Source organism: Hydra vulgaris, chromosome 02 (assembly GCF_038396675.1).
Source record: "Hydra vulgaris chromosome 02, alternate assembly HydraT2T_AEP".
Lineage (NCBI taxonomy): Eukaryota > Metazoa > Cnidaria > Hydrozoa > Anthoathecata > Hydridae > Hydra > Hydra vulgaris.
In genome coordinates, this window is record NC_088921.1 from 70,113,857 (window position 1) to 70,129,468 (window position 15,612).

The 15,612-nt window shown below is 28.9% G+C and overlaps 1 protein-coding gene across 1 annotated transcript in view; it reads left to right on the forward strand.

Moving 5' to 3' along the window:
* Positions 1-4,487: 4,487 nt before the first annotated feature.
* Positions 4,488-15,612, forward strand: part of LOC100204188 (uncharacterized) — a 37,052-nt gene continuing 25,927 nt past the window's right edge. The window contains exons 1-3 of the mRNA XM_065791827.1: positions 4,488-4,866; positions 4,976-5,094; positions 13,610-14,650. Coding sequence (XP_065647899.1) covers positions 4,986-5,094; positions 13,610-14,650 — 1,150 coding nt within the window. The 5' untranslated portion in view covers positions 4,488-4,866; positions 4,976-4,985. The remainder of the gene's footprint in view (positions 4,867-4,975; positions 5,095-13,609; positions 14,651-15,612) is intronic.

The following is a 15,612-nucleotide window of genomic DNA, read 5'->3' on the forward strand; positions in this document are numbered from 1 at the left end:
TTCCTGTTTTTAAAATTAAGTTAAAAAAATTCATTCCTCTATGCACAACATTCTAAAATTCTACTAAAAATGTATGTAAAATGTATTTGTTAAATCTTCAGCTTATTATATATTAAAATGTGTTGTATCTTTGCATAATGTAAATACGTCAAATCTTCAATATTTATATGTTATAAATAAATTTACGTAATTGTATTACGACTTATGTTTATGTAACATAATTAACTTATGAATTATGTAACACGACTAACATTGTAAACTAAATATGATAAAAATGAATTTTTATCATATTCATCTAGATATAATGTAAAATTAATTGGAAAACAAATACATAAACGTTTATATTCTGAACCGGAATCGAAAATGCTTGCTGAAGTTGAAGTAATTGCACAGGAGAAAGTTGAAGTAATAGCACAGGAGAACATCTTTTTGTGAAGACATTCTTCATAACTCGTTGTTTACATTTTTAGCACCAAAACAATTTCACTTGAAAAAGAACTGGAAATTATTTAAGGAAATGGGAAGAGAAAAAATAACTTGGAACAATTACACAAAGCACTTCTTACCATTAAGTCTACATCAATGAATTGTGAAAGGGTTTTTTCCATTGCCGGAAAATTTTCTACAAAAATACGTTCCAGATTGACTGCCGAAACACTCAGCGGTTTAGTGTTTTTAAAATATTATGATAAGGAATCAAAACTTAACTAACCAATTATTTACTAAAATAACTATATATTAAATATCAAAATTTTCCTATACTGAAAACTGAACTAATATTAACTTATCATAATACACAAAAGTATATTTATTATCTTTTATTTTTATTGTTTGATGTTTTTTAACAAATACTCGGGTAATCCGGGTAGACAAAAATTGTCCAGGTAGACAAAAATAGTTAAATTGTCCGGGTAGACAAAAAATCCGGGTAGATAAAAATTGAAGCCCGAGTACCCGGGTAGTAAAATTCACGAGTAATTTTATTCCCTAATTTCTAGCTAATACATTTTTCTTTAGGAAAAAATAAATAACTATATTTCAACATCAAAATTTTTTACCACATGTTCTTTTGTATGTAATGGTAATATTTTAACAGAAAAAAAAGTTAAATAGCATTTTAATTAGATGAGAGCCGCTAAATACTCCGTATAAATGTACGCTAATTATACTGCTTTCTATCAATAAATACAAACCAATTTGAACTTCATTACTCATATCTTAGAAATCTTTTGGTATGCTCATCCCAGGCGGTACAACTTAGAAAAAAGATACGCTTGGTTTCTGTTGCGTGTTCAAAACCTTATAAAACAAAAAGAATAGCACGTCCCAATAATGGTTGGAATGGTTGCCACTTTGTGAAACTAGCTATTACTGTTTACCAAAAACAAATACTAATGTTTAATGTTAAATATTATTGATTTCACCATTACGGAAACGTAGATAAATTATATTATACTAAATTTCCGTTCAGAATGTTAAGCCAGTGATAAAAGCACGCGACATAAATTTGATTTTAAAATCTTAAATAACATGTGTTAAACTCGAGTAAAATGTGTGGGAAATACACGTGTCTTTGGTTTACGTCTGGATTGTGACAAAGACGTGTCTATACGTGTCAAGTAACAGTACTTTTACTTGAGTATAAAATTTTGTTAATTTATTTACCACGGAGTATTACCGAATAAAGACAAAAATTATTGAATTAGAAAAAGATAATTGGATAAAAAAGATATTAATACTAACTAAATATATAAGACTAATATATATAAGTTTAATAATAAATGCTAAATAATATTTTAGCGAAATAATAATTTAGAGAAGTGTAGAAATTAAGCATGGTAATGATTTTGTTTTGTTTTATAAGTAGCCGCAAAGATTTTTTAATTTTACTTAAAAAAGCATGAATTAAAGCAAAAAATCTTGAATTCAAGTTTTCAATTTTTTTGGGGGAAGATTGTTCCACTTATTGGTGCATTGATGCATTAGAGAGTTTTTGCCATGTATAATTGTTCAACAAATGTATTTATGGATGATAAGGATCTAAGGTGAAAGGAAAATTTGCTACTAGCTGGGACGGGTTTTTTAATCCAAAATTGACGATTTTTTTTTATAAATTGGTGTTATTTCCCTGTCAGATAGTTAGATCTACAAAAACCTACTAATTCGTTCTACAAAATGAACATCTACTAAAAAATAGAACGAACTTTCAGATGTCCTACTGCGGCAGAAATTGTTTTCAACCAATTATATTTATTTTCGACCAATATATGACGTTTTCATTTTCGACCAATTTTATAGAATTTTATTTTTAACAGATTTGAGATAAATTACTTTATATCGATTATAGGCCATATTTATTTTAACCTACTAGTCTGTGTTTTTGAACTTTTTTTCTTTGCAGTTTTGAGGTTTTTTTTTTAATAAAAAGACATTAACATATATATATATATATATATATATATATATATATATATATATATATATATATATATATATATATATATATATATATATATATATATATATATATATATATATATATATATAAATGTTTAGCAAAAATTTTTTAACAAATATTAGTAAAAGTTCCAGGTAACAAAATAAAAACTATTCAAACTAAGATGAATAAAATTTATTTATTAGTTAAATTTTAACAAATATTTTAATTTTTTCTCTAATACAGAAGGCCTTCCATGTTTATTGTGTCATGTCCCTGTTTATGTAGGTGAGCTTCATAAATAAGAAGTAAATTCTCATCTGAGTGTTTTGACATTAGAAATAATTTAAAAAAAGGTTCATTTTTATGGCAATTGAAAACATGCTGATCAAATTTATCTGAACCAATATATGTTCTACATATGTAGATGTGTAGATTAGTTCTTAATCTTAAGTTATTAATTTTGCTAATGTATGTTATTTTTCTATCACATCCATTACATGATAAAAAATAAATAATATTTTTGGATTTACATGATATTGAAATTTTAATGTTCATACTTTCCAAATGATGTGGTAAAATGGTTAACAAACTGAAGTTACATAGTACATAGCTTCTTGACACGCATTTTAAAACCTTGCATTCATCGTTAATAAAAACTTTATGTCTTAAAATATTTTTTGGTCGACGTTGTGATAGTACAACAGAAGTGTTTTCAAAAACTGGTTTTAATTTATTGTCTAAAACAGACAGTTTCATGATACCACGTAGAGTTGTAGTCCACAAAGTTTCAAAATTATTATTTGCAAAATTTGGTGTAAAGAATTAAGACATTTTAACAGTAAATTAACATTAATAGATTTTAGTTAAGCGACAAAACGCATCCATGTAACTTTTGAAATTGTTTTGAATGTTTTCGCATTCAATTTTATTGAAGAAATACGGTAAAACTTTTGGAAATCATTTCACTTCTTCAAAATATCCTACGACTAAACAAGCATAAGGTGGAGCCATTTTTGTTCTCGTAGCTGTTCTGATTAATTGATTGAAAAACTCATTATTGATAGTAAAATTATTGTTCTTTAAAATAAAGTTAACGCTTTCTATAGTAAAAGATTCCGAAAATTTCAAAGTTAGGTTGAATTATAGGTCACCGTTTTTCCTTTGGTTGCTTGTAAGTATTTTTTATCAAAATACTCAGTACAAACTGCCAAACTTTTAATAATTTAAAGAATAAATACTTTTTATTTTTTAGATAAGTCAGTATAATTTTTCAAATTCAAAAATGGATTTTGATAATGGAATCAATTTAATTCGCTTCTCATAACCAGTTTTACTGTAAATTAAAACTTTCTTTATAAATGATATAAACAACCTTCATTAGAAGACTTTGAGAATGATTTAAGTCCGAAAGTTTTTGGCTTTCGCTTCAAAAAGCGAAAGCCAGAAACTGAAAGCAAAAATGTTCCGTCGTGTTATTAATGTAGACCACGTTAGCTGGAATCAATTGTTATTATTTTTTATAGTATCTTTATTATTATTATTGTTATTATTGTTATTATTATTATTGTTATTATTATTATTGTTATTATTTACATTAGTATAATTGTTTTTTTTTATTATTGTTATCATCGTTTTTATTGTTGTTATTTTGTGCTTTGTTTTATTGTTGTTATTGCGTACTTTATACGCACGAGGCCTGGTGTTTGTGGTGGTGGGTATACACTTATAAATAAGCCCAACCTATTTTTTATTTCTTTTCCGCTCAAAATTATTTATACCGTTTAGTAATAATCATAAATTGAAAACAATTATTTTATCTGCAACGCGTGTCATTGTTTAGTTAGTAAGATATTTAAAATATTATTTCAAAACGTCTGAAACGTCTTTGATTACTTTTTAATTTGTTAATTACTTGTGTTTAGACCGCGCTTCGCTGCTCGAAACTTTGCAACAGCTGTTTTATTTTTTGTTTGAAAATATTGCGTGTAACCAACAATTTTAAAACGAAGCAACCGGTAAAAACTGTAATAAAATAATTCTTATTAAAGTGTTCCTAATTGATGTTTATTTCATTCACAATTCTTTCCCCTAAGTAACACACTTTTACCATTTTTTAAATTAAATTAAGAATTAAACACCAAAAGTTAAAAATTAAAACAAGATTTTTTCTTAACAACGCCTGCCACTTACTTAGCAACACACCAGTTGGATGCCAACGCTCACGCTTGAGCAGTTTGCAAACAATTCTACGCAAATTCTGGTAGGCTAGCAGTTTAACGCCACAAAGTTATGCTCAAAAGTAGAAAAATTTAAAATAAGTAATTTCGAAGCGGAAATTATGGAACTTACCATCATTTTCATTCTATGAGATATTTTTATGTTATATACTGGCAAATATAGGGAGTTTGTTCCCGTTTTTATAAAAGGTTTAGTTTATTTGTTCAAGAAATTGTTAAGCAACCAATTTTCTTAAATTTAATTGTTAACACTCGGCGTCATTGGAATATAATTATTTGTTAACTTTGGTATTTATAGGCCGCATTAGATGACTCTCAAGTTAGTACATTTATTTGGTTTGGTACTTGTTTTTGTTTTCTTGCACCCGCTGCATGGAATAAATGTTGAAGAGTTAGGAAACAATTCAACAGCAGAAGGTAAATGTCTAATGCTGTTTATGTTTATGACACACTAAGTCAATTTTTTCTTGGTGGCACAGGGAAAGGGGGATATTTACAACGGGTAGGAAAGTTACTTGTTTTTGACGAAGAAACACACCAAACAATTAAAGCTTAAATTTAAAACTATTGTGCCACTTATGATATGTCGTAACTATTAAACTAATCTTTTACAATAATGATGAAATTATCTCTTTTACTAATAATGAGTTAATGATGAAATTATTTCTTATGAAAAAAAAGTTTAAAAGTAAAGGTTTTATTTGTTCTATTTTTAAAGCATTAGTTCTTGGTGTAAAAACTATTTATAGCGGTAAAAACTATTTAATTGAGTTTAAAATTTTATCAATTTTAAGACACATATTATTTTGTAGTATTTTAAATTAATCTGATATTACTCGCAAATTTGAGAGCAATAACTTGAAAAAATTGCCAATATATAAACACGTTTAAGATAATTCAAAGTATTTATTTACGTTGCCATCAGCATCGGTAGGGAGTGAGACAGGAGGGTGTACCACCTACACCCCTATTGCACCCACTATTTTGCAGAGTAGTATTTTTTTTTAAACAAAAAACTGCAAATAGTAGCAAAAACGCATCCTAACTTGTTACTCGCTGTTTGTCTAAACTATGTATTTAATTTAAATTATTGTCGTGTCGTAATAAGTAATTCGGCGCTCAAGCGACTTATTTTGTTAAAACTATTGCGAAATAATAGATTATTTTCCAAAACTAAAATGAAAAGAAAAAAGCTTTCTAAATTTTTTAGTAATATTTTTTTGAAAACAAAATATGTCTCGATATTTTTGTCTTCGTAAACAACATATCAAAACAACCAAACAGTATGCAGGTGACCTAGCAACAGTATGCAGGTATTTGATTGTCGTACTTTCAAAAGTTTCGTCGTTTTACTAGAAGAAAGCTGCAAATAATAATGTTGTAAATATCAATGATGCAAATATCGGTGCTGTCTAAATATTCGTGCGTTATAAGCACTGATATAGATGATCATAGATCTGAAATAAAAGATTATATAAATACTAAAAACTGACTAAAAATCGCTAGAGAGTTTAGTTGTGTTTATCTTCAAAAAAAAAGTTTTAACTGTTGTTTAAAAAGTTTTAGGTTATATTTCAAAGAATTTCTTCTCGCTTAAACACAAACAAAGAAATTTAAACCATCAAATTAAAATGAATTTCTTACTCTAATGACAAGTAAGGTTATAAAGAACAAACTGCACATAATAAATTATTTTAGAAAATTTATGAGAGTAAAATTCAATGAGTGTAATGGGATAGCAAAAAAAAGATTGACAAAAATCTTTGTCAAAAAGAAGATTGCTTAGGGTTGAAAAGCTCTTTCTAGGGTCAAGCTTCCTAAAATTAAGTATGATAAGTTTTTCTTATCAATCAACAATTTCTTTGTTAGATTTAAACTGATTCAAAGTTTCCAAGTAAAAACTTATGACGAAGCAAATATTTTGGACAAAAAAATGGAGCACCACAACAGGTATTAATAGAGAAGGCTCAACTCATCGTCACGGTGATTCTAGTTTAAACAAATAAAAACCAACTGAGCTATCCCGGCTTATAATGGTTTAGAATTTTAAAAAGGCTTGTTCGCGTATTTTAAAAACTTAAATTTTACTGCTAATCAAATATTTGCGTACAATTGAGTGTGAATGAGAGACCAGTACGCTATTGAGTGTGAATGAAGTTCGGGAGAAATTAACTTTATTAATTACTAATGGTTACTTAATTTCCAAATAAATTCAAATACTTGCTTACTAGCTGTTTTATTTGAAGTTTTCTTTTTTTTTTTTTTTTATGTAAGTATTAAAAATTTATGCATTTTAAAACCTTTTTAAGTCAAAAAAAATTTATCATTTAGATAGGCATGAAGGTAATTATTTGGAAAACCTTAAATTCAAACGTCTCAACCACATCAACTGCTCAATAGACTTTTTCGGGGTTTTTTTAAAAAAATCCCTATTATTATCAACTTCTGGTCTTTAAGATTGATCTGGAATATCTTGAATGTGGTAAAAAGATTAAGTTGTAGGAATTAAAATACTGCAGCGCTTACAGGCGCAATATTGTAAATTTATTACCTAAATGTTTGGTTTACACCGTAGCGGAAATAATTTATTTGAAAAAAATGTCCACCAGAAACGGTTTGCATTTTCGAAACCACAAAACATCCTACTATAGTAATCTAAATTTTAAAAATATTCTGTCGACGTCTTTATAAAAAAAAGGGGTTAAACGGACAGGTCATGAATTTTTGGTGTTCAAGATAGGTAACTTACAGAAATGCTACAAACTTTAAATTTTGTAATAATAATACTGGTGTCAAATAAGAATGTTTAACAAAAAAAATTACGATCAATGGGGTCTGGGAACAATATTAACGAGAAAATTCGGATCCCACTGTCCCGTATGTGGAAGGAAAAGAAAAAAAAGGTTTTTTTTCAAGTTTTTATACTAAATCAAAATTCATCGAAAAAATTAGTTTATATAAAGAAAATTTGTTGTCGTTTAATAATGGCGACCAAATAAAGTTAACAATCAATTCAATTTGGGGGATATCAACTTTTCAACGTTTAAATATTTTCTTACTAAATAACAATTTTATTCATAAATTTAATTGACGCTCATAATGGTCGAGTTTTTTTAAAATATTCATCGTGCCCCCTTTTGCTCCCATTCATTCAAGTATTTTGACCTTGGGGCCCCATTAAAAGGTAAATATTAATACGTTTCTTATAAATATATTAAGGAATAATACTTTAATTGCGTTAAATAAACCTAAATTACAAAATAACAATTTTACACATGATTTTAGTCGCATTCATAATAGTAGAGTTTTTTTTAAAGAAAATAGTGCTCCCCTCCTCCTTCCATCCTCCATACTACTCAAGTATTTGGACCTTGGGGCCTTAACTTGAAGGTTAATATTAATATGTTAGTTATAAACATATTAAAAAATAATAAGTTAATAACGGTTAAAACGTTTACATTACATTTTTTTAAATACCAACCATTATTCTTATGCTCAATGTACTTCCTTGTGGTATACCGCAAGAGAAATTTTTTTTATCTACTGTCAATTGTAATAATTTAAACAGTTTAGTATTGCTCAAATCAAAAATGCCAAATAATAAAACATCTCACAAAGATAAAAAAGCCTTAGTCTGCTGATTTTTTTTATTTTAAGATACACGAGGTGCGGAACTTCAATGATCAAAAGTACTGAAAATAAAATTTTTGGAGGAGGGAACTAAAATCAAGGTTGAGAAAAGACGGAGACGTAACTAAATTGCTTATTATTGGCTTAGTAGAAAATGTGGCTTAATCTCATTTGAATCTTGAAAAAATTCTCAATATTTTGAAGCTGCATGAATTACATTACTTTTGCGCTTTTGATAAAAAAATGACCAGTATATTTTTTGGAATTGAAAGTGCAGCATCAACACATCCTTGCCCTTGGTGTAATATTAGCAAAGAAAAAATGCAAGATTTTCAAATTCACGGTGAGCTCAGAACTTTGGGAAGTATCCGTTCATCGACTAATACTTACAAAACTTCCTGTAAGGATATTTTAAAAAAATCCAAGCTTTCAGCTGCATTTTATAATAATTGTGTCAACCGTCCACTAGTTGATCTACCTGATGACGTAAAGGTTATAGAAATTCTTTCTCCAATCGAACTTCATCTACTTAGTGGAGATACAAACAGAATTTAAAACTACCTTGAAAAATATTTTGAATCCATAGATGCCACTTTATCGGCGAATCATTGGAACCAAAGTTTAGGTTATGAAAGGCCTATGCTGCGTGGTGGGTAATTTAAAGGCGGGGAATGTTAAAAACTACTGAAAAATACTTACGTTTTAGAAAAATTAATAAAATTTTCGAACTAAAAAAAAATGAACAAATTATTTCTATACTTAATTCCTATAAATGTTTAAAAGCAGTTAAAGTTGCATGTCTTGGTTCTGGTTAGTTACCTAAATATAAATGAACTATTAATGAGTACAAAGAGGCCTATGTCATTTTAGTCTAAGAGTTTCTCCGAAAATCCACGCTCTTATCAAGCATACGTGTGAATTTCTTTCATTTATGGCAAGTTCCAATCCAATTAAAGAATTGGGTTTTTGGTTTGAACAGGCTTCAGAATCTGTTCATTATGATTTTAAAAAGTTTTGGGAGAGTGGGTATAAAGTTTCCAGTGGTCTTAAAGAATCCTGCTTAAAGCCATGGTTACGTACAGTTCCAGGCATACCTTCTTTAAAACAGTATAAGTATGAAAAGTATAATTTAATAAATATGTGTATCTTTTGGAAACTATTATAGATTGCAAATGTAAATAAACATATATACATACAAACATTTATGTGTGTTTTTTAAAAAGTTCTCTAATTGAAAAACAAATTAATAAATAAGAACAATTTTAATATTTTTTGATATTCAAGATAGGTAACATTAAGATAGGCATGTCCATACTGATTTAAAGTATGCTTTTAGCAAAATAATATGGTGATTAGAGTTTAGCAATAATATTACCTAAAAATTAGGGCCCCAAGGTCCAAATACTTGAATAGAATGGAGGATGGAAGGAGGAAGGGGGGCACTATTTTCTTAAAAAAAACTCTACTATTATGAACGCGACTAAAACTCATGTGTAAAATTGTAATTTAGTAATTTAGGTTTATTTAAAGCAATCAAAGTATTATTTTTTAATATATTTATAAGTAACGTATCAATATTTACCTTTTAATTGGGGCCCCAAGCTCAAAATATTTGAATGAAAGGGAGTAAGAGTGGGCACGATGAATATTTCAAAAAAACTCCCGAATTTTCTGGTTAATATTGTTTCCAGATCCCGTAATTTTTTTAATAAATATTCTTATTTGACACCAGTATTATTGTCACAAAATTTAAAGTTTCTAGCATTTCTATACTTAAGATTGAAAAAAAGAGATATACTTAAGATTGAAAAAAAGAGATGAAAAAGAAAAGAAAAGCGTAAATGAAATAGAATAAATAATTGTTATAATAGAAACAGAAAAATTTAAAAAAGTTAAAATGTTAACAAACTTCTTCAACTTTATCAACTGTTTAACAAACTTCTTCAACTTTATCCCACTGTTTAACAAATGAAAAGTTTAAGAGCAAATTAATCAGTTTTAAAGTGTTTAAAAAAATTTAATGGCAAATGCATAAAGGATGTCGAGAACATTTGGTTTCCTCAACTCACTTAAAAAGAAGACGTTGGTGGTATTTTGTAAAAAAAAAAATTTTCAAATCATCTGCGTATTATTTAGTGTGTTGAAAGTGATTTTATTTTTAGACAACTTTTATATTACGATTGGTAAGGAAGGATTTAATAACCTTAAAGATGTTTGCTGATACACCTGATACACCGGAGGAAAAGCGCTTAGGAAGAAGACTAGAATGCCAAACTTTATTAAAGACTTGTTGAGAGCAATAGCCCTAACCCATCCACATCTATCAAATGCACGACAAAACCTGTTATTACCGTTATCAAATCAGCAAATGAACGAAAAGATACATATTGTTGATCAGAAATTTGATTAAAGATGAGAAATTAAGTGTTTGTTAATTAACAACTCAAATACCAAGCTTATGATAGTAAGAAGACTAATGGGAGTTAGTTGAACGAATCAGATTGCTCTTCACAAGCTGGAGTGATATGAATGTTAAGAAATGGATCAAACAATTTGTCAGCTATATCAGGTAGGATTTGATTAGTCGAACCAAGAGATGAAATTGGTAAAAAGTTCTTAGCAAACAGGTTTGCTATTTAGGTTACGATTGGAAATTGAGGTAGCGCAATGAGAGAAAAATCGTGGAGAAGAGTGAGGTTTAACTTGGAATCTTTAAGAGGAAACAAAAGATTCTATGCCAGCCTGAATCCAAGAAGTTACATAAAAAGGATATTTGTCAGCAAGATGGTGAAAAATTTTTACCCATGGGCTATCACAAAGAAAATCACGGAAAGAGTCCCAGTCAACTTAAGTCAGCTCTAAGGAAGTCATCTTTAAGGTATTTGTAAGGGGAGTCTGATGATGAGATGTCAATGATGAAGAAGAAAGAGATAATAGTTTTAGAGATATCAAACTGTTATCTGAAGCACCTAAGGGTGAATGTAGAAAAACTGAACACTGACTAGGATCAGATACAAGACTCAAGTCAAGTAGAGATGGTAAATAATTTGGATTGTCTGGAAAGCGAGTTAGAAAGTTTTTGTCTTTTTTTCTTTATTTAACCATATCAAAAAAAAAATTACAAATGCTCATTGTAAATTAATAGAGTTTGGTTAAGTGTTATATATCAAATACAACTACAGTACAGAGAGAAATTCTAAAGAAATACACTCCAACATTATATTTTTAAATTAAATTCTGTTGAGCAATAAATAATCCGTAGCAAGGGGACATTTTTTTTTAGACTTTTTTATTAATGCAGGAATACACTGGTTCCATTGGGAAATACATTGTTGTTTTATGGAAAACTTACCATATTTACTTGTGTTGAAAAAAGAAGAGTATAGCTTACTATTTTCTGTATTCCTGGTGTGATGATTGTAAATTTCAATGAAACTCATGAAAAGAAAGTTGTGTTAGAGATTGGGAAAGATAAAAGTTGTTGGCCTTAACACCTTCAGACACCTCTTAATACCAGCAGACACCTCTTAACACCTGCAGAGTTACTGACACTAAAGCCAAGCCGTTCAGTGTGATTTGCATTAAAGTCCGGAATAATAACAATATTTACTAAAGGATGAAAAAAAAGGGCTTAGTCAAATTGATTAGAAATAACATCAAAAAGAGTGCATTCTTGAGATGAAGGAGAACGATATAGAACAAAGAGAAAGGTGATAGAGTGAATTGGTGCTAAAATAAGCACATAAAAGAATAGTCTGTGGATTCAAGCCTGGTTCCCTGACAAATGGGTGAGTTCTTACAAATGTAAATGGCCAGGCCTAGCATGGGACTATTGAAGTCTTTACAAATTAAAGAAAGAAAACCATCAACAATAAGATCACAAGATGAGACAGCTGAACTCAAATTAGTCTCACAATAAGCAAGTAGGTCTGGTGAACTTTGCAAGAGATAAGACTCAACAGAAGAAAAGTTACTTTGAAGACCACGAATATTAGTGAATGTTATGTTTAGATCTTGGAGATGACGATGGTTTTTTGTGTTTTATAATTTTTGATACTTTAATCATTTTTCAAATTGCTTAAAAAACTAGATGTACAGATAGTACTCAGTACACTATCTAATAGTCTAAGCAATTGCTTCATGACTATTAATAAACCCTAAGCCATAACAAAGGACTCCAAATGTGTCCTCGATAATGCACACCAAAAGTACAAACAGGGACACCATTCAAGCGCAACATGGCACTGTTAGTATTCTGATACTTGACAGCTGTTGATGGAATCAGCCTTTCTGAAAGTTATCATAAAGTTCGGAAAACTTGGCTACCAGCTGGCCTCGGAGTCATAAAAAGGAGTTTTAGAGCAATACCTTCATTAGATAATTAAGTGAGTTACCTAGTCATAAAAACAGAGACATAGGCAGAACCCATGCCTTGAGTCAAGAAGATCTAGCATTCATCATCCTAAACTGGAAAAAATGTATTATAAATAAATCTACGCCAGCTTAATAGATGAAGATAGGGGGAGGGGGAATAATAAACATGTAGAATCTGTTTACCCCTTGTTTAAGTCTTTTCCTAGGGAGGCCTTCTACGAGACAGTAGCCAGATGCATTTAACATGTCTAAGATGAATATTTTTATTGAGACACGATATCTAGTCTTAACTTAATCAAGAGCCCAAAGGCACGGTGATGTTTTAAGTAGGAGTTGGCCTCTCGTAGCCTTCGCCTTAAAAAATGCATTCTACAAGGTGGCATAACTTGAAGAAGATAGTACTAGGTTACTTGTTACCAGTAGCAGGATAACCTGACTTGAAAAATTATTTTACAAATGTTATAAATACTTGCAAGTTGTTATAAAGAAATAACTTTTACAAAATTTAAAAGACAAAAGTATTCTCTTTTTTTTTATATAATTTTAGTTTTTATTTTAAAATTTTCTTTTATTAAAACTGTTATATTATTTAGAAAATTCATGATTTCTTTAAAACTGTTTAGAAATGAATTTTATTGGTTAAAAATTCTAGTTCTCATTTACTTTAAAACAATGATTTAATATTGCTCTCATGTCAACGCATCTTGTGTTTAGAAAATGAACTTATTTTATTCTCATATAAAGAAAATAAAAGTTAAACCCTTTTATTTCGTATTTAGAAAATATTAGTATTATTTAATAAACTATTACATTAAACATAACATACTCATTTTAACTTATTTAAAGATATTTATATCATACATTAATATAAATATCTTTGTAATAGTTACAATATTACTATTTAAAAATTTTGATGTTTGTTGTTTAGTGAATTCAAAAGAAAATGTGAAGTCTGTTTCAAGTGATAAAGTTCACAATGGAGGTCGAAAAGGACCAATGAGTGGTAATCAAAGTGGTCTACCTATGCCTTTTGCTATTCCGTTCCCTATTATTCCACACAAAGGTAAACCTCCAGCAACTAACCAAACAGAAGTAACAAAATTAGGGAAAAAAAAAGAAAAGAAAAAGAATAAGCAAATCAAAAATAAGAGAATAAAGCAAAAGGTAAAAAACAAAAATAAAGGTACTTCAACTGAAGCAGTATCACGAAAAAAAGTAAGTTTGGTAGGAGACATAAAAAAACGTGATACAGAAGATACTGAATATAGTGAAAAACAACATTTGACAGATGAAGAAGAAGCTTTGAAACGTTCATGGATATCTACCTCTGATGGTAACGATATTCCAAATACAGAAAGTGCTTACTTTGTTAATAATGACGAACTTAAAAAAGCCTGGCAGAATATTGGAAGTACCAATATACCGGGTGACGAAGGAGAGGAACTAACAAATGAGCAAATGGAAATGATGCGTTCATGGCTTTCAATGGAGGAGGGTATGATACCGGACAAGGAAGGTGTTCATTTAACTGGTAGGGAGGAGGAAGCAAAAAATAAATGGTTGACAGGAGAGGATGCTATCTCAGATTATCAAGCCGCTCACTTAACAGACGAAGAAGAAAAAATGAAGCAAGATTGGTTGTCTTTAGATAATGAAGGAATTCCTGGAAGAGAAGGTGCCCATTTTGACTCAGAATTAAGTTCCTTACTAGATGATACAGCTAATGCATTCTCCATAAAGTTAGAAGAAGTAAAAAAATTGGTCAATCAAAACAAAAATACCGATGAAACAACTTTAATTGATAAAATTAAACATATTAGTAAAAGAGAAACTGAAGAAGATGCTGAAATTGACCTTATGTTAGTAAATGCTGAAGAAATGGTTGACAGGAAAATGTTTCCTCGAGATGTTTCATTCCATGAAGATGAAGAAATAGCTCATTTTATGGGAACACGTGGTGTAAACGATGGTGAGATTGATGCTTGTATTTTTTTAACTATGTTTTTAGGGTGGTCTAAAAAAATTTTAGGGTGGTCCAAAACCTTTTTAGGGAGGTCAAAAAAATATATAATAAGGTGCTCCAAAAATTTTTATTTATTTAAAAAGTGCACATTTAAACCTCCTATTTTTATTCAACTATTAAATCAAAAATGTGAAGCATTTTAAAAAGTTACACAAAACCCTTAAACATCAGACATATCCATGTGTGGTTATGTTGGATCTCAAAAGAAAAAAAATTTTATAAAATTTTACAAATAAATTTTTTGATAATAGTAGGGTATATATATACACACACACACACACACACACACACACACACACACACACACACACACACACACACACACACACACACACACACACACACACACACACAGATATATATATATATATATATATATATATATATATATCACCTATCCTATATTGATTCCTTATGGAAAAGTATAAATATGTGCAAAGTTTTAGATCATTTGATGATGTTTTGACCCAAATAACTGATCTACTGAAGGAATCTTTATTTATTCACACTAAAATCATGAAAAAATGTTTGTAATGCAGATTTATTAAGATGAGAAATACATAATAATAGTAATAATATAGTTAGTGCTACATTAAACTTATATTTCAACATAACTGTAAAATTACACTACAATATAACAGTTAATTTAATTTACTATGCAACTTTGTATATTACATGTAAGTCAATTTATTCAAGGTTTCAACTTGAAAGTTTGGAAACTCTTTGCAATGAAATTCAATAACTTGCAATAAAAACTGGTTTTATTCTTCATTATTTGAAATTTTCAAAATTTTGAATTTTACAGCCCGAAAAATTGGTAAAACCTTCAAACCTTTTTGACTCTAATAATCATGGAATTGGAAGCAATGTTTGAGCAATTATTTGCCGTTCTGAAGAGAAAAGTCTGT